A 25582-nucleotide genomic window follows, 5' to 3' on the forward strand; every position below is an offset into this window, starting at 1 on the left:
TCACTGCTCTGATATAGGAAATGTTCTCTTATATTGTCTGTAGAATTATCAGATTTATTACTTACAGTTTCTCCTTTATTTTTTGATTTACCGTCCCATGTGTTATTTATATTGATGTCACTTTTCTCTATATTATCATCTTGATCCATCCTGTTAATATCTGGAGGTTTATCTGGAGGTCTCCCTGCACAGTCCATATTAAATTTTAAAGTTTTTAATAATTGAACACTTTGTCGCTTCTAATTGACGTCTCCAAACGGAAACCCCAAATGGGGTAAAATAGATTCAAATACAATTAACTTCTAGGTTTTTCTTGGTCACTGGCAATAAAAAACTATTAAGGATGTAATAGATCGAGTTTTACAAGCCCAAAATATATTATTTCGCTATTTAAATAGTAATTTTCAGGAGCTGTTTTTTAGATGACTGTATTTGACGTCTACAAAAGTCAAAAGTGCACATAATATGTACCTAATATACAGTATTAATAAATGATGTAATCTATTTTTCTACTAATTTTTTTTTTCAAAATATTTTTAAATAATCTAAAGCTTTCTATTTATTTTAGGATCAAAACTGACAACAACGGGCTGCAAAAATTTAGTCCAGTTGTTTCCAAACATCAACGATTATACTAAACACAGATGTCATAAACAAAATAAAATTGTTGTATGCTGTCCCAGCTGGTTTAGTATGAGAATTGATAGATCAAAAGAATACCATACTTTTAATTTTCAAACATTGAATGAGCCCACCAATAAAAACTATTTTAAAAATAGTCGAAGAATAAAGAGGAGGGCATTTATTGAAGACAATAATGTATATAATAATTATCAAAATAGCTTTTATCCCAAATACAGCAACTCTGAGAGACTGTCATGGGGTGGGGTCAGTCGATCTTTCGGAAGAAAACCAAGCAATAATTGGAGTCCTCCTGGATCTTACAACCATAACCCATATCGTCCACGTTCTTATCCTGCCCAGCCTTCTTGGTCTGGTGTCACACCAAACGACGATGTATATATTTTACAGCCTTCAGACTATCCTGATAACCACGGACCAGTCTCACGAAATAACAAACCCATGGCATGTGGAAGAAACACTGGAACTTTAAGAAGTCTAAAGATCGTTGGAGGATCCCCTGCAGAATTAGGAGAGTACCCGTGGATGGCGTTGCTGCAGTACAGGGGCAGAAATCGAATTGTTAATGGATGTGGGGGTACTCTAATTTCGCCAAGATATGTTCTAACGGCTGGACACTGTGTAGACAATGGCACACTCATACCAAGGGAGCTACGATTGTAAGTTATGCAAAATACAATTTACTTTTATATAGTTTATAAATTTAGTTTTTATTATCCTGATAGTATAAGCTATATACTCGTATATGAGCCATAAAATACATAATTTAACCAACAAATTATTTTTTACGTATACCATACAACGGTATTTCAGTGCCTGATATCGGTTCTTTTGGGCCAACAGATATAATACTCGTATAGATATACAAGGTTCTTGAACTGCTAAGAGAAGCATAAAGCTTCAGTAAAAATGCGCCATATGCGAGTTATATTTTGCTCTAAGGTCTTTACCTCATTTCAAGACGTTCCTTGACCTCTTATCGCGTTCATGATTGAGCTACTCCAAGTTTGCGCTGGGCGACCTCTTTTCCTTTTTCTTTGGTTAGAGTTTTAGTTTTCTAGTTAGAGATTAAAAATGTATGAACATAATGAAGAATTGGTTGCCACTTTGCATCTAGAAAGTAGGACGAAGAAAATATTTTTAAATAAAATAAATAAAAATGAAATTCTTCTTTTTCTTCAGGTGCCATCTCCGCTACGGAGGTTCGCAATCATCATAGCTATTTTAATTTTTGAGGCAGTAGCTCTAAATAGTTGTTTTGAGCTGCATCCAAACCATTGTCGCAGGTTTTTCAGCCATGAAATTCGTCTTCTTCCGATGCTTCTTCTGCCATCTATTTTTCCTTGCATTATGAGTAGCAACATGCCATACTTCTCGCCCCGCATCACATGTCCGAGATACTGTAGTTTTCTTTCTTTAATTGTAAGTTCAACTTCCTTCTCTTTACCTATTCTTCTCAGTACTTCGTTGTTCGTAACTCTATCTACCCAGGAAACCCTCATAATACTTCTATAGGTCCACATTTCAAAGGCGTTAAGTCGTCTCATTGTCTCTACATTTAACGTCCATGACTCCACTCCATAGTGTAGTACACTGTATACGTAACATTTTGTTAGGCGTACTTTAAAAGGTAATGTTAAATATTTGCTACATAGGACCTTTTTCATTTTCATAAAATTAGAACGTGCTTTTTCGATTCTGACTTTTATTTCTGCAGTTTAGTCATTATTTTCTGTTATAAGTGTTCCTAAGTAAGTGTACTGTTTTACTTTTTCGATCTGCTGGCCCTCTACTATCAAGATTTCGTAGTATTATGGTTGTTTTTACTAATTTTCATAAGCTTCGTCTTTTTGATATTGAGAGAGAGTCCGTACTCCCTACTACACCTTACTATTTTACTCATGAGTTTTTGCAGGTCTTGTAAACTATCGGCTATTATTACTGTGTCATCTGCATATCTGATGTTGTTAACTAAGACTCCATTTACTCTTATGCCGACTGTTTCATCTTCCAGAGTTTCTCGCCTTACCTCTTGAGAGTAAGCGTTAAATAATTTTAATAAGCGTTATTATTTAATAATAGAGGTGATAGTATGCAGCCTTCCCGGATTCCTCTCTTTATTTCCATTTCTTCATATGTTTCTTTTTCAATTCTTACTATTGCTCGCTGATCGTAATAGAGGTGTGTTATAAGTCTTAAATCTCTTTCATCTAGGTTTTTAGTTTTCAGAATTTCCATGAGTCGATCATGTTTTACTTTATCAAACGCTTTATTGTAGTCTATAAAACAGACGTAAAAAGGACGGTTAACATCCAAACATCTCTGTGTCAGCACGTTGAAGGAGAATAATGCCTCTCTTGTACCCATGGCATTGCGGAACCCATATTGAGTGTCACTAATATTCAGCTCCAGTTTAGAGTGTATTGTGGCGTCTATAATTTTCAGCAGAATTTTCAAGGTATGTGAAATTAAGCTTATGGTTCGGTAGTCACTGCATTCTTTGGAATTCACTTTCTTTGGCAAACACACAAATGCTGATGTCAACATTTCTCTAGGGTTGATTCCCGTAGTATAGGTAGCGTTGAACAGTTTTACTATTATGTCCAGGTTTTTCTCGTTGACCAACTTTATCAGCTCGCTAGGTAATTCATCTGGTCCAGCAGATTTATTAGTTTTCATAGAGTCTATTGTCTGACTAACCTCTGATTTGATTATCTCTGGGCCCACATCTCCGGTTTGGCTATCTACGGATGTACTAGCTTTTCTCTGGTCATGAAATAGTTTCTCAATGTACTCTTTCCATCGTCGTAGTTTTCATTCTGTCTCCATTATAATATTTCCGTTTTTGTCGAGCAATATATTTGAGGTTCCTCTATTTTCTATTCCGGCTAGTTCTTTGACTTTTTTAATTAGGTTGAAGTTGTCATATCTGTTTTGCAGTTATTCTATTTCTTTATATTTTTCAGAGAAATAGGTTTCTTTAGCCTTCCTAATTTTTCTTCTTATTTGGTTTTGAAGATGTTTATAGCGGGTCTTATTGATGGTATTGTTTTTTCTTCTTTCATTCATCAACTATAGAATTTCCTCCGTCATCTATTCTTATTCCTTACATTTGGTTGTTGTAAGTACTTTCTTACTTGGCTCTAATATAGAGGCTTTAAAGAATTGCCACTGCTGTTCTACGTTGCAATAATTGCAACGTTGCTACGTTGCAATAATTATTATTTCCTGGGTTTCCGTCTACATTTGTGTTGATTTAGTGTTTCAGATTTTCTTTTGTTTCTTCTAACTTTAGTTTCTGTATGTTAAGTTTATTGTTGTTGCGGCTTTTTGCGTATTTTTTAGTTGAAGTTGAAACCTAGCAATAAAAAGACTGTGATCAGAAGATACGTCCGCTCCTGAATATTCCTTTACTTCCTGAATTGGGTTTCGATATATGTGCTTTATTAGGATGTAGTCAATTTGATTTCTGACGATTTTGTTGTCTTTGTCAGCTGGCAATTTCCATGTATAAAGGCGTCGCTTAGGTAATTTAAATAATGTATTTGCGGCTATAACATTATGCTCCTGGCAAAATTCTATTAGGCGATCCCCTCTGTCGTTTCCATAGGACCATATGGGCCAGCATTAAGGTAGCATTTTCCTTCGCCAATTTTTGCATTGAAATCACCCATTATCACTGTTATGTCTCTAGATGATGTGAGATGAAGTTCTATTAATCTTTAATTAATAAATTTAGTTACCTACCCTCGTTAACTCTCTAATTGACCATAAAAAATAGAAAAGGATTTAACTCATTATTAAAATGAAAATAAAATATTTTACTTTGTCGATTTTATTGACATTATTAAAGAAAATCCGCGCTGGCAGATCCACCACTGACCACCTATATTGTGTAACACAGTTAATAGACAAACAAATAGCCTACAATCAAGAACTGCATTTAGTGTACATAGACTTAAAAAAAGCATACGATACTGTACCACAAAGTAAACTTTGGGAAGCCCTCGAAAAAACTAACATCAGTCTGAACCTCATTAAAGCTGTAAAAAATCTATACCAACATAATATAGCAAAAGTTAAGCTAGGCAAGGAAATCTCGTCAGGATTTGAAGTGAATAAGGGTCTTAAACAGGGCTGCTGTCTATCGCCGACACTATTTAAAATATATTTAGAGCAAGTTTTGAAATCCTGGAAAAGGAAATGTAAGAATATGGGTATACCGCTAAATGATGATAACATGCTATACACTCTATGTTTTGCGGATGATCAGATTCTTATGGCCCAGGATTATCACGATATTGAATATATGACCCGAAAAATCATAGAAGAGTACCGGAACTGGGGTTTAGAAGTGAATACCAAGAAAACGGAATATATGTGCGTTGGAGGTATACAGCAGGATCTAGCGTTGGAAAATGAAATAACTATTAATCACTGTCAGGAATATAAATACTTGGGTCTTACAATTACACAAGATGGAACGTTGGACAAGAATATCCAAGAAAGGTGCACACAAGGAAGGAAAGCTATCGCATTATTGAACAAAATCCTATGGGACCAAAGTATCTCCAAAGAAAATAAACGTAACATCTATAACCGCATTGTTAAGAGCATTATAACATACAGCAGCGAAGTTTGGCCACTTAAAGAAAAATCCGAAAATATGCTCAGAACAACTGAAATGGACTTCTGGAGAAGATCTGCTGGTATATCAAGAATACAAAAAATCAGAAATACAAGAATATTGGAGATAATGGATGTAAAGCATACAATAATGGACGATATAAAAACAAAGCAACTAAGATGGTTTGGCCACGTACAACGTATGGAAGAAGACAGATTACCCAAGCAAGTGCTACGATGGGCACCAAAAGGACGGCGGAAGAGAGGAAGACCTAGGAAAAGCTGGATAGAAGGAATCCATAGGGAAATCGGAGAAAGAGGCTTGAACGAAGACATGTGCTACGATCGAGAGCAATGGCGATTGGGAATCGGAAGACGTCGTAGAACGTTATAAACCGATTATATATATTGTTATATTTCTATTTGATATAAAAATTAAAATTTGATAATTATAAACAAAATTCACTTTAATATAAAATATTTTCAATTTTCTCAACCACGGGCATATAAATTTAGAACAACCTGTATACAACAAATTGTTATATTTAATTTTAAGAAGTGATTAGAATAAGCGTACGAAACTCGGAACAATGTGCTTAGATAAACAAAGTGAATGACGCGTACCATTATCGTTCTTCTCGGAAGGTCGATCATTAGCCTATGCTAAATAAAACTCAGTGAAATAGATGATAGTTCATTATCGTTTTTCGCGGAAGGTTTCGATCATTAGCCTATGCTGAATAAGACTCATTTGAAAGAGAGAATAGGTCATTAAAATTTGTAAATAATAGAAAGTAAGTTAGAATGGGAATTACATATTTTCTTTTGAAATCCATTAAGCATATTTAGAAAGATTAAAAATTGGTTTTGGGGAATACTGTGAATGAGAGTTGGTGTTGGAAGATTGATTTGTGAATCTGGAAGGGATATTTAGAAAGTAGGTGAATGAATGACAAAGTGAGATCAGAATGTTTTGAGCTGTCGAGAAGTGAAGTCGAGTAGTAGACGGTAGTGTTCGAGGAGTGAGAAAGCCGGTGTAGTTCCGTGAGTGTGGAGTATTTATCGTGGAACGAGAAGTAGGCCAGGTCGAGAGTAAAAGAACCTCCTTGAGCCCAGAGTGTCCCGGTAGCTGATAGCAGTTTCGAAAAAGGTAGAACACAGCATCACGACAAAAGCAGGAACGAGAGCTATTCGAGCTAGTTTTTCAAAGGAGAACATCACTGGAAGCCAGGACGAGGTTTGATCGCAGCCAAGGATAGCAGGAAAGGGTCTTGTGTGAGGACATTTTCAGTTCACCAGGAAAAGGTCAGTCTCATTTGTTTGGACATGAATGTATGGGTTTTCGTATTAAATTCCACATAAAAAAATTGAATAACATAATCAATAATATCAGAAAAGCTTCATCAAACTTAAATAGAGTTGTTCCTAATAACTCCTAATAGTTAAATGTTAATAAAAACTTTCAATTGAAAACCAAAAGGAAATAAGATTCCCATTTGTAAATGTTATGTTTAAGAATAATAAGAAATAGCAAATATTAAGCATTGATTGCCTTTTAAATAAAATAAAAAATATTTTGATTATAATTGTAACCCATATGTGTATTTTTTTTACTCTTTTCTTTTCTATCCCGATTAGGAACCATTAAGAAATATTTAGAAGCCACGAAAGTAAGTAATTAATTTATAATTCGCCCTGAGATTGAAAACATATTGATATGTGATCTGGTTAATTAATTAGATTAATATTAATACATTGATTAAATTAAGTGACATATAAGAATATTATCTCATATCAATAATCAAGATCACATCAACTGTCGTCCAACGTGGAAAGCATTGTAAAGTATTTCTAGTGGCAAATTTGAAGGATAGAAAGAGTAAATCCGGTATTTGAAAATTTATATGCCTGTGGTAAAAAGTGAGATACTTACATTTGATAACATAAAATTTTAGATCTCTTTAGGTACAAATTTTACATAACTGATTTAATATTTTATTTTTACGATATTTACATTTGATATATTTATTGACAATTTATAATATTTGGGTAAAAAAAAGTCGTCTTGGTAACATACTAGTAAAATTTCATATTTGGCGGGGATAATACTTCTTGAAAACAAATGTCTGTGACAAGAAGCCAAAGCAAGGACAACAAAAAACAAAAAGAACATTCAGACCAAGAAGATATTTTAGACACGACAATCATGGCATCAGAACAGCAAGAATTATCAGGAATAGATAAACTATTACAACTGATGCAACTCCAGTCACAAAAACTGGATGACAATCAAAGAGAAACAAAACAAGCAATGGATGAAGCAAAAAGGACAATGGATAAAAATCAGGAAGAAACATCAAAGAAAATGGATAAAACACAACAAAAAATGGATGAAACACAACAAAAATTGGATCAAAAAATGGATGAAACACAACAGAAAATGGATGAAACACAACAAAAATTGGATCAAAAAATGGATGAAACACAACAAAAAATGAAACAAGCAATAGAAGAGAACAACAAGAAAATGGAGGAACGCATAGGAAAGTATGAAAAGGAAGTAAAAGGATGTTTGACAACAATGAAAAACGAGATGAAAGAACAAGAAATGAAAATTCAAAATAAAATAAAGGAGATAACGAATTGCCAGAAAAAAGAAATGGAAAGTTTGGAAAACAAGTTGGAAAATGCTATTCAAGTAGACAGAGAAGAAGTGGAAAAAAGAATCACAGAAATAGAAAAACAAGTCACCGAAAACAGGACGCAACAGAATGTCGGAGAAAGAAGAGAAATGGTTATACATAGCACAGATGACGTGAAGATAAGGTTTGGCGGGGATGTAAGAAGATTACACCCAGTTCCGTTCATAAATAGCCTGAAAAAGAAAATACAGCACATCGGAAACTTCGAAACAGCAAAAGAAACTATCAGAAACCATCTCAAATATGAAGCAAGCCTATGGTTCGATAGTAAAGAAGAAGAATTCGGCAATTGGCAACAATTTGAACAAAAATTTTTGAATTATTTCTGGGGAAAGGTCCAACAATTGGAAATTAACAAGGAATTGCAAAATGGGAAATACAATGATAGGATGGGTGTATCAGAAAGGACATATGCTTTGCAAATTTACAATAATGCAAAACATTTACAATATAATTACTCATCGGAACAATTAGTCGAACTGATTGCAAGACATTTCGAGGAAACGCTGGAAGACCATATCACATTGCAAAATTACAAAGACATAGATAGTTTATGCCAATTCCTACAAATAAGAGAATCACGTCTAAGAGAAAGAAAATCAAGAAGGTCGCGAGAAGATTACAGGCCCCGAGAAACACAAGATTACAGAGATAGAAATCAAAATAGGAGGGACTATACAAGACGAGATTTTAATCCCAGAAGGGAAAACGAGAATAGAGACAACGGAAGAGGAAATTATGAACAAAGAAATAGGCAATGGAATGAGGACAGAAATCGAGAATACCAGAATAGAAACACCACACGCTCAAATCAAGAAAACAGAAATAATGGTAGACAAAATGAACAGGGATATCGAGAAAACCGAAACAGATCCGACAGACCAAGAGAAAATAGAAGAGAAGTAAATAATACCCAGACAGATGAATATGACGGAGAGAGACATTATGACGAAAATATAAACAACGATGAGCAACCGGCGTCTTTTCACGACGGCGCTCACTAAAAACCAAAAATCAAACAGGAATCTTTTGTCACCCCAAGGAGTTTATTAAATTGGCAGGAAACAACGAAAAGAAAAATGGAGTTAATTTAAAATTTGTGGATGGATTTATCAACGAGAAACCAATTAAAATTATGATAGACACTGGATCTGAAATAACATTGGTCAACAGAAAACTAATAGAAGAAGTTAACTTAACAAATTTAATTTATAAAATACCTAGGGTAAATTTAGTGGGCGCAAACAAACGGACATTGGCAACTATAAATGAAGGCATACGAGTAATGGTACGACTGGGCAAGAATATGTATGCACTACAATGTGTAATAATGCCAAACATGTCACATGACATGATAGTAGGAGTGGACGAATTGGCAGAAAAACATGTAGTGATAGATTTTAAAAATAATACGATGAAACTAACAGAAGAAAAAGAAAAAGAACAGGACAAGGAACATGAGAAACAAAATACGGACGAATCAGGTAAAGAACAAACAGTGGAAATGAATTTGGCAGCGAAGCAAGGACAAAGAAGAAAAAGGAGAAAAGGTCAGAAAAAGATAAAAGAAAATGAAACCTGTGGCTCCTCAAAAGAAGAGTTGAGCCCAGAAGAAGAAAATTTGAGAGTATCAGAAACAAAGGAAACCTGGGATTCCTCAAAAGAAGAGACGGGCTCAGGAGAAGAAGAAATAAAGCTAAAAAATGAAAGTGAAAAGAATATGATTGAAACAGTGGTATTTGAAGAGGAGGTATATGCAAACGAGGATGCAGAATGCACGGTAAACATGTGTGAAGAATCTGAGAAAAAAGACAGAAAATTGATATGTGGAGAAGGGAAAGAAAAAGAATTGCGGTTGATGTTAAGAAACTACGAAAATTTGATCAATGAGGAAAACAGAGTGGCTAAAAAATACGAACATTCATTTGAGGTGAAAAACTTGGGAAATTTTCGATCAAAGACTTACCCGATTCCATACAAGTATCGACAAGAGGTGAAAGAAGAAATAAATAAAATGTTGGAAGATCAAATCATCGAAAGATGTGATTCACCGTATGTTAACCCGATTGTGATAGTAAAGAAAAGCAGTGGAGAATTGAGATTATGTTTAGATGCCAGGAATATCAACCAGCACACTGTATCACAATATGAATCACCTATAAACATCGAGGCCATTTTTGGAAGAATCACCGGGTCACACATATTTTCGAAAATTGACTTAAAACACAGTTTTTGGTTGATACCGTTAGCTGAAAAGTGTAGAAACTACACCGCTTTTTCTATTGATGGTATTGTCTACCGGTTTAAGGTAGTGCCGTTTGGATTGCAGAGTGCTTGTGCTGCACTCGTCCGAGCTCTACATACCATTTTGAATCGCCACGAAGATTTCATAGTTCATTATATCGATGATTTATTAATTTTTTCACAAGATACTCAGAGTCATCTGAAACACATAGAAATAATTCTGGAAGAATTGGACACAGCGGGATTGAAATTAAACATTGAAAAATGTCAATTTTTTCAAAAAGAAGTCATTTATTTGGGTTTTCAATTGGACACCAAAACAGTAAGATTATCCGAAGACAGAGTCAAGCTCATAGATGAATACCCAAGACCAACGAATTTGAAAACATTGAGAGGTTTTCTTGGCACGATTAATTATTTTAAAAAACTGATTCCCGATTTGAGCCAAAAGGAAATCCCTCTGATAAAGTTGCTTAAAAAAGGAATAAAATGGAATTGGAAAGAAGAACAGGAGGAAGCTTTCGAAACATTAAAACGAGAATTCGCAAAAGGAACGAAAATATACCACCCCACTTACAATTTACCTTTTATACTCCGAACTGATGCGTCCATACAAAAATTTGCAGGAGTTCTGTCTCAAATACAAAACGACCAAGAAGTGCCGATATGTTTTATATCGCGAGTGACTAAAACACATGAGAGAAAATATAGTGTTACAGAATTGGAGTTTGCCAGTGTACTATATTGCGTAAACAAATTGAGGTTTTACTTATTGGGAGCAAAATTCACAATCGAAACAGACCATGCAGCTTTAGTACATATCATGAAGAATAGATTAGTAAATAATAGAATACATAGAGGTATTCTATTATTACAGGAGTATGATTTTGAGTTCCGATATATAAAAGGAAAAGACAACATAATAGCCGACGCTCTAACACGGGATGAGGACACGGGAAAAAAGGAAACAATTACTCTACAGGTGGGACTAAATAGATTAATACAAGAAGAAGGGATATATTCGTTAAATGAGATAAGGACAAACCAAGAAGACCTAGAGAAAAGAGAGAAAAGAAGAGCGGAAGTAGAAAATGACATATATTTTAAGAGAATAGACGGAAAGGAACTATATTTAGTGACACAGACATTGGCCGAAAAGATAATAAAGAAATTACATGAGGACAATGGGCATATCGGTAGCAGAAAAGTTTGGCTCGTTTTTAGGGAAAATTACATCAGCCGACAGGATTAACGCATTGCAAAGGAAATTACCCAGAAGTGCGATGTATGTCAAAAATATAAGAGTCGGAATTTCAAAAACGAAAATGTTGCCAAAAATATTGAAGCCCGAAACAAACTAGACATTGTAGCAATAGATATGTTAAGCGATCTAATTATGACCACTAAAAGGAACAAACATATTCTGGTAATGGTGGATGTGTTTTCAAAATACGTAAAATTATATAGTTGCCGCACCACAAAGGGGGAGGAAATATTAAGAAAAATCGACAATTTTATAGCCATAGTAGGAACACCAAAAAAGATCCTACTGGACAATGCAACGTATTTCCGAAATGATCGTTTCAAGGGACAACTTCGAGAACGAGGAATAGAGACAAATTTTGTCAGCATCAGGCATCCACAGAGTAATCCTTCGGAACGATTCATACAGGAAGTGACGAAATTTCTTCGCATTGCAACAGATGGTCAACATCGCCACTGGGACAGGAAAATGGCGGAAATAGAAAGGTATCTAAATACAATTCCGAGCACAGTAACAAAAGAGACCCCAGAATACATCATGAAGGGTGTATTGCCGATAAGGCCATGGGAAGACCAAGAGCCAAAAGAATATCAACAGGTGATTGAAACCGTACAGAGAAGATTACGGCGAAGCAACGAAAAATATATCCAAAGACAGGAACAAAATAGAAAAAGAAGACCAATGACTTTCCAAAAGGGTGAAAAAGTACTCGTGAGGGCATTACGAGTATCAAATCTTCCTGGGGGCATTTGCGCAAAGTTGATGCCTGTTTTCGAAGGCCCGTACATCGTGAATAATGAAAATGGAATAAATAGTTATGAGTTGAGGCACAGGAACTCGGAAAAGATCCGAGGAATTTATAATATTCACGATGTATACAAATATCACGAATAAAAGACAGAATTACATGAAGTAGATAGTAAGTTAGGGTATAAGACATAGATTAAAGTAAGGAAATATACAGGGAGTTGGTTTTGCCACGAGAAAATTTATTTAAAAATGCAGATAAATTTTATCGAATACAAGGCGGGGATTTGTTATATTTCTATTTGATATAAAAATTAAAATTTGATAATTATAAACAAAATTCACTTTAATATAAAATATTTTCAATTTTCTCAACCACGGGCATATAAATTTAGAACAACCTGTATACAACAAATTGTTATATTTAATTTTAAGAAGTGATTAGAATAAGCGTACGAAACTCGGAACAATGTGCTTAGATAAACAAAGTGAATGACGCGTACCATTATCGTTCTTCTCGGAAGGTCGATCATTAGCCTATGCTAAATAAAACTCAGTGAAATAGATGATAGTTCATTATCGTTTTTCGCGGAAGGTTTCGATCATTAGCCTATGCTGAATAAGACTCATTTGAAAGAGAGAATAGGTCATTAAAATTTGTAAATAATAGAAAGTAAGTTAGAATGGGAATTAAATATTTTCTTTTGAAATCCATTAAGCATATTTAGAAAGATTAAAAATTGGTTTTGGGGAATACTGTGAATGAGAGTTGGTGGTGGAAGATTGATTTGTGAATCTGGAAGGGATATTTAGAAAGTAGGTGAATGAATGACAAAGTGAGATCAGAATGTTTTGAGCTGTCGAGGAGTGAAGTCGAGTAGTAGACGGTAGTGTTCGAGGAGTGAGAAAGCCGGTGTAGTTCCGTGAGTGTGGAGTATTTATCGTGGAACGAGAAGTAGGCCAGGTCGAGAGTAAAAGAACCTCCTTGAGCCCAGAGTGTCCCGGTAGCTGATAGCAGTTTCGAAAAAGGTAGAACACAGCATCACGACAAAAGCAGGAACGAGAGCTATTCGAGCTAGTTTTTCAAAGGAGAACATCACTGGAAGCCAGGACGAGGTTTGATCGCAGCCAAGGATAGCAGGAAAGGGTCTTGTGTGAGGACATTTTCAGTTCACCAGGAAAAGGTCAGTCTCATTTGTTTGGACATGAATGTATGGGTTTTCGTATTAAATTCCACATAAAAAAATTGAATAACATAATCAATAATATCAGAAAAGCTTCATCAAACTTAAATAGAGTTGTTCCTAATAACTCCTAATAGTTAAATGTTAATAAAAACTTTCAATTGAAAACCAAAAGGAAATAAGATTCCCATTTGTAAATGTTATGTTTAAGAATAATAAGAAATAGCAAATATTAAGCATTGATTGCCTTTTAAATAAAATAAAAAATATTTTGATTATAATTGTAACCCATATGTGTATTTTTTTTACTCTTTTCTTTTCTATCCCGATTAGGAACCATTAAGAAATATTTAGAAGCCACGAAAGTAAGTAATTAATTTATAATTCGCCCTGAGATTGAAAACATATTGATATGTGATCTGGTTAATTAATTAGATTAATATTAATACATTGATTAAATTAAGTGACATATAAGAATATTATCTCATATCAATAATCAAGATCACATCAATATATATATATATATATAAATATATATATATATATATATATATATATATATTAAAGAAAAAATTTAATGTAAAAGTAATTTTTTATTATTTTTAATACCTTATCCACAAGGAAGAATTTCCTGTAGCTGGCTGTATACCATTAATTACAATTAAAATTTAATAAAAAATTTTGGTCCTGGTAAAAGGTATATTAGTTTAAAAAGCCCTATAGGGCTACAAACATCGAACAAAACGGTTTTGCTCTAAAAAGAGCATCATCAGTGTTACAAGAACATTGTAAGCCACCCAAAAATACAAAGGTTAAAACCTTTTAAAAATAGACTAAAAGTCTAATATAAATGTAAACATCGTAAAATCCAAAGGATTGATATAATTCCTATGGATGTGGCTTTAGGGCAACACATGACTCCTACACGTGGTAAATGGGTTACTAGGTAATAATTAATTATTAATAATAAATAATGCATGCATGATAAATGCATTCATGTTTATGATAAATGCATTCATTCAATTTCATGCATGCATAATAAATGCATGCATGAAAATGCATGCAGTTACTAGGCAATAATTAATTATTAATAATAAATAATTATTACCTAGTAACCCACTTACCACGTATGGGAGTCATATGTTGCCCTAAAGCCACATCCATAGGAATTAAATCCATCCTTTGGATTTTACGATGTTTACATTTATATAAGACTTAGTTGACATATTGCCAAGTTACGGTTATATTTTTTTCTCAATGTAAATTTTTGATTTTTTTTATCACTGCGATATTTTTATGCAATTTTATTTAAAAGAAGGGTAGACAAAATTGTTTTTATTTTTTGTAAGTCAGGCACTTCTTCTTTTTAGTGCACAAAATGTGAAGGGGTAGACGACTTAGTCTGAATGGCAAAGGAAAGTGTTTTTACGCATAGTATCACCACAAATAAGGAGTTACCTAAATTAAAAGAATTTTATTTATGTAGAATACCATAATACCATAATTATATAAAATTACAAACTTTTTTATTTAAAAAAAAAATTATTTTCCTAAAATTTGATATGAGGAGGGGGGTGTTGTGACACGAGAGCACTCCCATGAACTCAAATAAATGAAATTTCAACTTTTTTCAGAGAAATCGGTTCAAACCTTAGAAAATGCATGGACCATCAATGATAATAAGGGGTATGGTATTCTTGACAATGTAACAAATTTGTAACAAATTCAAACTTGGTACTTAGGAATAAATTAATGGGGAAATATTTTTTTTGATGAATTTTTAAAGAATTCTAGAAGGGCATTAATAGAAAGAAAACACAGTTTTCACGTTTTTATATCGGTTTGCCAAGAAAGGGGTAAAAGGCACGCCCAATGTTGACAAAAACCGTGTATAGTAGAGTGTTCCATTCAATCGGCTGTTCTATTATTACCATAACGGTATTGATGTAGTCTCTATAGAAGCATTCTGGCCTAAATCCTGCTTGATTAGTTCAAAATTCAACTTTGTTTGTTAATCTTTTCAACATTGTTATGAAGCTCTTTTCCTGTGACATCTTCATCAATTTACTATTTTATTTGGAAATAAAGCACAATTCAAATTTGAAATTAAATTTATTTGTCGTTTCGACTTCCATTTCGGAAAATCGATATCAAGATACAAAACATTCGTCTAATAATTTAATTTTATCCGACTCATTCTTCTTGGCAATTCAGACATATAGATCCATTTTAAAGTAGATGACCCAAAAATGATATTGCCAATGTTTATAAGTTGCGTTCGTGTGACGACTTTATTGGAAGATAGTTCGTTCGATTACATGAAATCATCTTTAGTTTAAGAACATCCGTCATAAAACTCGTAGGTACTATGTCGGCATCTTTAAAATAGTACTTCCCGTTACAACTCGGTAACCACAAGTCCGAGGTCAATTTTTACCTTTATTATCTTTACTATTAACTACTTACCTTGACTGACATTTAATACTATCATTGGATATTACTGACTTTCAGTTGACACACGATTTGTCTTTCTATTTGGTCTAGTGACGGACCTCACGTTGTTTACAAAGTCTCTGGGACATACAGATATGAATACTTTTTAATGTTTTCACATTAAAATGGGTGACTTAATGGGTGACTTAATTTTTTTACTTAAGCTTTTTTCTTTTACATAATATGTTTTTTATTCTATTCGTTGATAAAAAATTAAATATATTTATTATTCTTTTTATTTTATTATCCCGGTTATTTGTATCGTTCTTCGCCTTCCGCTTCCCAGTTTCCAGCTTCATCAGTCGTTCCATTCGCCAGGATGAAGATTCCTTTCCGACATTTCCTTCTGAATGCCGCGTAGCCAGGATTGTTTCGGCCTTTCTCTCTTTCTTCTTTCTCTTGGCGTCCATTTTACAATTTGTTTTGGCAGTCGCTCGTCGTCCATTCTTTCTACATGACCATACCAGATCAGTTGTCGTCTTTGAATTTCGTCTATGATGGTTGACTTGACTCCCATTGTATTTTTTGGTCATTTTGTACTCTTTCAAGCCTTGATTTTCTAGCCGATCTTCTCCAGAAGTCCATTTCCAATGCAAATAGACGTCGTTTCAGGGATTAACTAACTTGCCATGCTTCGCATCCATAGAGCACTATACTTTTAAAGATGGAGTGAAAGATGAGATGTTTTCTTTGATTAGATAGTTCTTTTGACCATAGCATCGGGTTTAGGCATCTAATCACCAAAGTCAGGCAAATATGCAGGCTGAAAATTAAGATATATGCGCATATTATGCATAATATTTCTATCAAATATGCACGCATATGCATTTATTTATGTCAAATAAGCATGTATATTAGGGTGGAACGAAAAAGGTCAAAAAAATATAAAAGAAAAGAAAAATTCTTGTGAAATAAAAAATATCTTGAGGTTCCATATTGTATTTGAAAAATGAAAAAACAAAAAAAATATTTTTGTCGAAAAAATAAATATGGCTCTGATCAAATTTCAATGATCGTGTTTTACCAACTAAGTGTGACTTTCTAAAGTGCTTTCTCTTTATTCGTAATGAACTTAAGTTGACAAATAATAATAAAGATCCATCTATCGCCGACGCGCGACGTCTTAAAAGCCGTTGCAACGAAAGTAGAACAACTATGAATAAAAGCTTCTATTCCAACATCATCGCATAAGTGCATTCAAGATATGATTAAAAATATTTATACAGAGTATCAAAATCTTAAGCGATAGGTACACAACAACTCAGCAAGCATCTGATTCATAAATAGAAAAGATTTGCCAGTTTCCAAAGGAGTGTAAAAAGTTATTGAATATCGCGGCTTGCAAGTGCAACATGACTGGAACTGTGTGTGTGTACTTGTGATAAAATCAAGAAAGTACCACAAAATGAGCGAATTTTTCTTCAAGATAAACGGTCCTGTCGAAAAATGGCAATTGGACCAGTGGATATTGCAGCATCTGCAGCAATAAGGAAGAAAGTGGAAAGAACCATGAAGGCAAAGGCAAGTTCTCAAAAATATAATACTGACGAAATTGTTCTTAAAGCATGTACCGTAGATTCCTCTAACCCTTCCATAAGTAGCAGCTTGTCTGACTCAAATTCTTCTGATGCAGATGATCATGAAGAAGAATTCATTGCTCCTTTTGTCAACAGTTACAGTCCAACCATCTACGTCACAAATACTGCGGCACTTCACTTCAATGGCTAGTATGCTTTTTTCATTGCAATGAGCTACCTCTACGTCATTTAATTCAACAGTTAGATAGACACACCAGTGGACCACTTGGTTTTTCAGGCCCAATAGGGAAACTTCTGGAACGCTGTGAAGAGAAGGCTGTTGTCGATTTTGTCGCAATAGAAAACAACCTAGCAATATTATTAGAAACACCAGACCTTAGTACCGATCAGAAATACTTGTACCAAATCATTCAAGCAGTTGCTGCGGAAAAATGTCCTAATGATTTGAGCCTTAAAAAACCTGGGAAAATATCACACGCAAGGTGGCTGACAGTTGATAATCGGTTGCTTTGATTGTATGTTGGAACTGAATGTCCCAGCCCCCAATTAATTATGTTAGTAAGTTTCATCCAAAAAGTGTATGCACCAGATTGGTTTTATATAAAACTGTATCCACGATTTCTACCCGTTAACCAAAGAAAAATTGTCAATGCCGTTATCCAAAGGAATGCTTATTTTGCCCATTCGGAAAATGTATTACTCGGTATGATGAAAGATGAACGAAAACATATACAGGAGCTAGGACTACGCAGAGTGCCGAAAGCTAGAGAAAGTCAGAAAGAAAAAAGATCCGGAGATTGAAAATACCAACATTAAATTTTAGTGCTGCAGATTATAATTTCTGTTTCTGGATTTAAAGTTACGGCTCCTCCTTTGCTAAAACATATTTTCAATGAAGATGTAAGGGCTATGATTGATTCTGGGAATTACAACAACATAGAGATCTTAAACTGCCCTTGTCATACAAAATCCGTGGAAAGAACTATTAAGTTAGTAACTGAAGTATCAGCTGCTGTTTGTGGACCAGAATCAAGGGATGGCTTTATTCGTTCAAGGTTGCAGTCTAGAAATATGCCGTTCTTAACACAAAATCAGACTACCAATCTTAAAATGTATATTGTATCATAAAATAATTATTTAGATTCAAAGAACTGACAAAAAAAAATTTTTAAATTTGTTTTTTTTGTTATTCCCAAAAATTTAAATTTAATATGGAATCTGAAGATAGGGTCCAATACAAAAAAGATTTCATACAGTTTTATTATACATCAAAACACAACTTTTTCGCACTAGCCCCATAAAAAATAATGACTTCGAATTTTTCGTTCCACCCTAATGTATATGCATATTTAGTTGTGTCAAATATGCATATAGATGCATTTATTTAAACAAAATGTGCAATTATAATCCGTTTAAATACAAATATTTTTTATATAACTGAGTTCTTGTTTTTATAGGTGCCAAGAAATATTTTTTTCATATTTGAGATTAAATTATTAACAAGAGAAAATTTATTTCTAATTTCTTCGTGGAAACGTGGATAAAAAATTTTCAAATTGTTTCCTATTTTAACCATGTAAGGTCCGGCACCTGAAAGAAAAATCAAACATTTATCGTTGGGAACAATTGTTAAGGGAAGAAAAAAATTTTCTAAACTGTCTTACAAAAACGTTGCAACTGTTAATGCGTTGGTTTTATCCAACTGCTTCGAAGCAATTAAATTTACAAGCTTGCTCATTTTTAAGAGATCTGATTAATAAATGTGCGATGTAACGTCTAGAAGAATCTATTGTTTCATCCACACATACATAAAAATAATTATCTCCTATATCTATTTTATTTTACTCAGTACCGCAGAATATACTGAGTCGACCTCGTTTATTCCTTCTTAAGCTTCTTTCACTTGGAATATTCCATTTTCAGTATTTTCCAAAAAACATACGCAAATTTTCATTCGATAATTTGGACAAATGTATATTTGAGCTTAACAATGCTTCGCACAAATCATGGTTAAATATCTCTTGCTCCCTTGATTTCCGATTAGTTGATCGTAAGCACCTAGATATCGAATCTTGCTTTTTCTCCCACGATTCTAATTTCTTTTTTTGCCGGTGTGTAAAATAGTTTTTCAGTACTGAACTATTTGGAATTTTTTTTCGCATGGTATCTGCAAAAAAATTCCTAAACAAAACTAAGTAATTTTTAAAGCCAGGGTTATTTAAAGCATTTAAATGTGTAATAAAATAAGTTAACAACCAAAAATGTATATTTTTTGGTTTTCTGGTTATTTTAATATAATTTAAAGTACTTAGGTTTACTTGTTATGTATAATTTTATTTACTTACAATTTTACTGCATGCTGAGCAAAATACTTTCTCATATCAATGATTTATTCTGGATATGTCTTCATCTATGCAGACACATTCGCTTCTTTATACATTTTAACTACACTGGATAAAACTTTTTATCATTCTGTACACTCCAAAAGTAACTGCTAAGTTCAATATATAAGGTACATTGACATTTTCCTTACCTAAGTTAAAAAAAAGGCCAATAAGAAGCCCCAATAGGCTAATTCCTGGGAATTTTTACTTTCTATTTTCAGGTACCTCTTTAGAAACTGTTAAAGGATTAAGATAAGAATAATATTACATATTTTGTAAATATCAGGTGCGAAGGTATTTGAACCACAAATCAACAAATAAAGTTACTTTGAAAAAATCTATTATATGCACTTTATTTTTAAATATACTAGTATATGCAAAATTTAAAAGAAAATACAAAAATATGCAAACGCATATGCATATGCACTCTTGCATATTTGCCTGACTCCGCTAATCACCCTTTTTCCTTTCACGATCTTTTGCTCTATATCTTTTTCGGTGCTCCTACTCTTGTTGATTTTTGTTTCCAAATATAGATATTTCTCACAGTTCTTGATTGTTTCTTGTTCGTTAACTATTAGATCTTCTAGTTCAATCCCGATGCATAAGTATTGCGGTTTGTATCTATTTCCAGAAAGGCCCCACTCTTCATATGTTTGAAATAACAGTCTCGTCGTGAATTTTGAATCTTCTTTATCCGCGGCTACTACGAGTTGGTCATCCGCGAAATGAGTAGGTATACAACGTTGTATCATCGTCAAGTTGAATTCCCATTCCTAATCAAAATCGTCTCCAGTTTTTTAGTGTTTCGTTTAAATAGATCTTAAATAGTATTGCGGAGAAGCAGCATCCTTGTCGTAATCCATTTTTACTGGAAATTCTTCTGATAAAGTGTTGTTTAGTTTGATTTTTGATGTTGCTTTATTGTATAATTGTTTGACTGCGGCGATGATCGTGTTATTTAAGGAAGATCGTTCAGGAGACTGTCACAGCTTTCTCACAGGGATCGTGTCATATGCTTTTATAAGATCCACAAATAAAATATATATTTCCTGGCTTCTGGCAACTATTATTATTTTTTTTACTTTGTTAATTTATTTTGTTAATTTTCTACTTTGGCAACGCTGTTCTGACATAGACATACTTATGAAACGAATTGGTTTGGTGGCCCAACCTTCCTATATCTTCTATACTGTGTTAAATACGTATTAAATACGTCGCTCTGTTGTACCCATTGATGGCGCATACCACAAGGGCAGATCCAGAGAGGGGCCATGGGAGTCATGACACCCCCCCAAGTATTTAAAAAAATGCTGATTTTTCGGTGCTAGATAAATAAAAATACTTTAATAACGATAAGTTTTGAATGCTTTTATGGCACTTAAATGCGCGTGAAAAGTATGTACGTTAAAACTCACCATTTTAACCCTAAGTTTTAGAAATTTTGCTGCAGATCCCCGGTATCCCACTTCCCGAAAATCGGTCCTTTATCCGCCTTTGGCATACCAACGTCAGATACTTTCCCAACCTGTATATGTATTTCTTTATGTTCTTTTTATTTTTAGGCTCCGAATTATTTTAGGAGAACACAACACTAGAACAAATTTAGATTGTTTAACATCTAATCGAATATGTGCTGATCCACCGAGGGTGTACACACCAACCAAATTTATTCTGCATGAAGAATTCAGCAATCGCACTGCAGTAAATGATATAGCTTTAATTGAACTTGATAGAGTCGTTGTATTTACAGGTAAATAATAATTTTATTCAATAATAGGCCTGGATCCCCGTACCAAAAGAATTGAATAAATGGCAATCTGAAAATTTGTTAATAGTTTAACGGTGTAGAGTCAGACAAAACTTTAATGTATGGGAACACTGGAACAGGGGAAGTTATAATTGTGGAACAGGATAAAAATTTGGAACATCAGACTACGAAAACGTCCCATGTATTTTGTCGGACAGAACTTCCAACTTTGTTGTTACCTTTTCATTAAACTCTAATGCAAAAATCAGACTGGTATTTATCACCAACTGGGCAATTTAATAAGTCCAACACGTAGAACATGTCAAATGACAGGAATTATGTTGGTGATAAATAGCCTTCTCATTTTTGCATGAGAGTATAATGAGAGGGCAATAAATCAAATGGAAGTTCTGTCCGACAAAATACATGGGATGTTTTCATAGTATGACGTTCCAAATTTTTAACCTGTTCCACAATTAAAACTTCCCATGTTCCAGTGTTCCTGTACATCAAAGTTTGTCCGACTAGACATCGTTAAGCTATTAACAAATTTTCTCCTTATTATTAATCAACTTTTTTGGTACGCGGGATCCAGGTCTATAAATTTTTAAACGTGTAACAACAAATTAATAATACTAAAATTCTAAACAATTTCAAATACAGAGGCTAAGGCTGTTGACTATGTACGGTATGCGGCAAAATAAACTGTACTGAAATTCGTATGCCTCAAATTTGTATGTGTCATGTGCCGAATCGTATTGAGTGGTTTCTGAACGTTGTTATAACGTTTGTCAATATCATGTTAATGTTAGATACTTCAGGATGGTTCTAAGTTTTGCAGAAAAAAATTTTATAATGGAGTACTATTTTCGACCATACGGAAAAAGTCACGAAAATGGTCAAAGCTTAAAATCAACAATAGTTTTAGCAGGACAGGAAAACCTGTCACACTGCCAGGAGACTCTTAGAATACTGTACGATCATTTTTGGAGCTGCCACTCACCAGAACTAACGCCACCAGATGCGTACATATGGGGAATGCTGAAGGGGTCACCGTCGGCCATTTCCGAATTGAGGACTGGAATTAAAGATTTTTTTCGTGCAAGAGGCAGTGACGGATCTAGAAATTTGCCTTGGGACGGAAAATTTGCTTTTACATAAATAATAAACATATAGTTATAATAATAGGGGAAACATAAATAATAACTTATAGGCATTAAGTTCCCTTAATTTTCCTAACTAGCGTGATTATTGGGTTGAATTTTTTTTTCTGTGGTTTAGGTTCCATGTGAGCTAATATATGTTTATGTTTGATCAATCCTTTTTCTTTAATTTTGGACCTTGTTAGGGTAAAAAATTCCTCATTTTCCCTCCCTGTAGATCAGTCACTGACCAGAGGACATCTTTAACATTTGTTTAATCGGGAATGTGCGACGTCGTGAATGATGTTTGCAAGGGTATATTATGTATTAACTGTACTTTAGAAAGGAACTATAACGTTCAAGGTGTTTTATTGTTTCGTATGGTCAATGGACCTCTAAATATGAAAAACCGCGGAGTGTTACCATTTAACCCTAGTAAGGCGCTGCGGGGTGAAAATGCACCCCAGACCTCATTTTTCTCACCTATCTTTTTTAATAATTTTTTTTGATTTTTGTCCATTTTTTTATTCGCATTAAATTCAATTCTAAACGCATTCCACCCATTACACCGTTTAAAACTCTTAGCGTTTAAGTGCTTTTTTGGAAAAATGAATGACTGTAAGGTACAAATCTGATGAAAATTTCATATCCTGAATTGGACGTTTCTGATGTTCCACCTGGAGCTAACCGAATTAAGCGACCAGGTCGGTGTTACTTATGTTAGAGAAAAAAGACCGAAAGTCCCAGCTTAACTGTATTGTGTAAAAACTTTGTGTTGCTCACTCTGTGAAAAATTTCATGTGTTTGTCTTGCAACGATAATAATTTTTTTTAAAGAAGAAATGAGTAGTTTTTTGTAAAATTATATTTTATAGGATAATAAACAAGTCCTAATTATGTTTTAAATCAATTATCCCGACGTTTACATATAAAAAAAATGGAAATACTGATGGGGTGCACATGCACCCCGCACTGTTGTTTACGTAAGAATCTAAGCACCGCCTTACGAGGGTTAAAGGGGTGCGTTTTTGAGAAAGGTGTTAATTAACCCCTATGTACAAGGGTGCATCGTATGAGGTCTATGAACTTTTCGTACATACACACCTACAGAAAAATGAACCAATTGTACCAGGACTACCTGCTCCGCTCTGGCTTATGAAGCCAATCTCTTGCCACTGAGCTACGGCCGTTCACCAGGGAGGATGAAAAAAATATATAAAAAATAACCCATTTATAGAGCAAAGGTTTTCATTAAGATAATTGGCCCGAGACGAAAATAATAAAATTTTGGTTTACGAAAAAGACGATAAAAGCTTGGAAAAAAATAATTGTAATTAAACGAAGAGATTGGCAGAAAAGCAGTTTAGTAAGCGGATAACTATAAAAGCAATGAAAGAAGAAAAGTAAAGAAGGCATTCAGGCCAGACGGAATCACTCAAAAATTGTACATAGATTAGAAGAGAAAATAATACGTACATAGTCGGTTTACTAGTAAAGTAAACCGGTAAAGTCTTAAAAAAAGTGGAACAGAAAAATTTAAAGGCAGTAGGCAGTAGTAAGAGCCTAGGTGCAAATATTTTACCGAGCGAATCAACACTTAGGTACTGTCCTATTCCTACGTCGATTAGTATATCGCTTATACTATTTCGATGACTTTAAAACGGTACTTCTGGTTGTAACTGTTAAATCGGAAACCCGAGGTCAAATTTCTCATGTTTGCTACCATCCTTTGGTAATAAACTGTCATTCATCATCTCAACTGTCATTCTGTCTGTATTAATAACGCAGGATTTATATTCGCGGATAGACGGACAGACAGTCATGAAACTGGAAGTATATTTGTTTATGTATTTGTCAAGCGCGTCGAATAATGTGTCGCTTGTACTATTCTGGTGACTTTAAAACGGTACTTCTGGTAGCATTTCTAAAACCGGAATATGTCAAATTTCTCACCTTTAGATTCATCGTTGGGTTATAAGCTTTCATTCGACGCCTTACATTACACTCGACACTTCATTATTATAACGTATACTTACTAAACTCATTGTTATGAAACTGTAGTTTTTAAAAACAATAAATGTCTATCTATTTATCTTTCATTCGACACCTCTTCTGTCATTCTACCTAGCATAATGACGGACGGAGTTGTGTTTACTGACAAACGGACAGACGGACGTGGATAATTCAACGTTTTTACATTTTTTTTAATTGGGTGAAAACAATATCGCTACCTAATACTTGAAATAAGGTTATGAAAAGCTTTGTTTGAATTACGGGTTCTATTTTTTAAGTACTCGTGTATAGTTAAGGGGAAAAGAACAAAATGCAAAATTTTGACGCCTGTCAAAATTTCCAATGTATTTTAAATGAAATCATCTTTTTCAAATCCTGCGAAAACTAATGAGCATTTGTCAAAAATTTAAACGCGCAATGAAAGATTAGTTTATTACCGAGGGCCGAAAGTCCCTTAGAATGAATAAAAAGTTTTTCTGAATGAGACATTTGCAATTAAAAATCTCACTAAATTTTCTCTGTTTTTAAATCCTGTAACCTATTAAAATAAATATTATAGAAGTTGTCGGTAATAACCAAGGACCGGAAAAAATGCACCAAAAAAATGTAAAAAATGCGCATTTTAATGCAATTGATTTGTGAAAAATATGCAAGAGCCTTTATGAAAAATGCAATATTAAAATGCAACATTAATATTCCTCAATTTATACTTATATGATGTTGGAATAATAACATTTAAACACAATAGTTAGTTTTTATCCACAAATGTTTAATACTTGTCACTTTCGGCATTTGGCGAAAAAATTATTCGTTACTCAATTTAAACTATATGTCAAAAATAATACGCAACAACG

At 33.8% G+C, this 25582-nt stretch overlaps 1 protein-coding gene across 1 annotated transcript in view; it reads left to right on the top strand.

Annotated features, from left to right (window-relative positions):
- The window catches only part of LOC114327661 (CLIP domain-containing serine protease B10-like), a 109593-nt gene that overhangs the window by 77687 nt on the left and 6324 nt on the right, over positions 1–25582 (top strand). Inside the window, exons 2-3 of the mRNA XM_028276335.2 lie at positions 569–1301; positions 21390–21577. Coding sequence (XP_028132136.2) covers positions 569–1301; positions 21390–21577 — 921 coding nt within the window. The remainder of the gene's footprint in view (positions 1–568; positions 1302–21389; positions 21578–25582) is intronic.

The sequence above is a fragment of the Diabrotica virgifera genome, chromosome 7 (assembly GCF_917563875.1).
Source record: "Diabrotica virgifera virgifera chromosome 7, PGI_DIABVI_V3a".
Lineage (NCBI taxonomy): Eukaryota > Metazoa > Arthropoda > Insecta > Coleoptera > Chrysomelidae > Diabrotica > Diabrotica virgifera.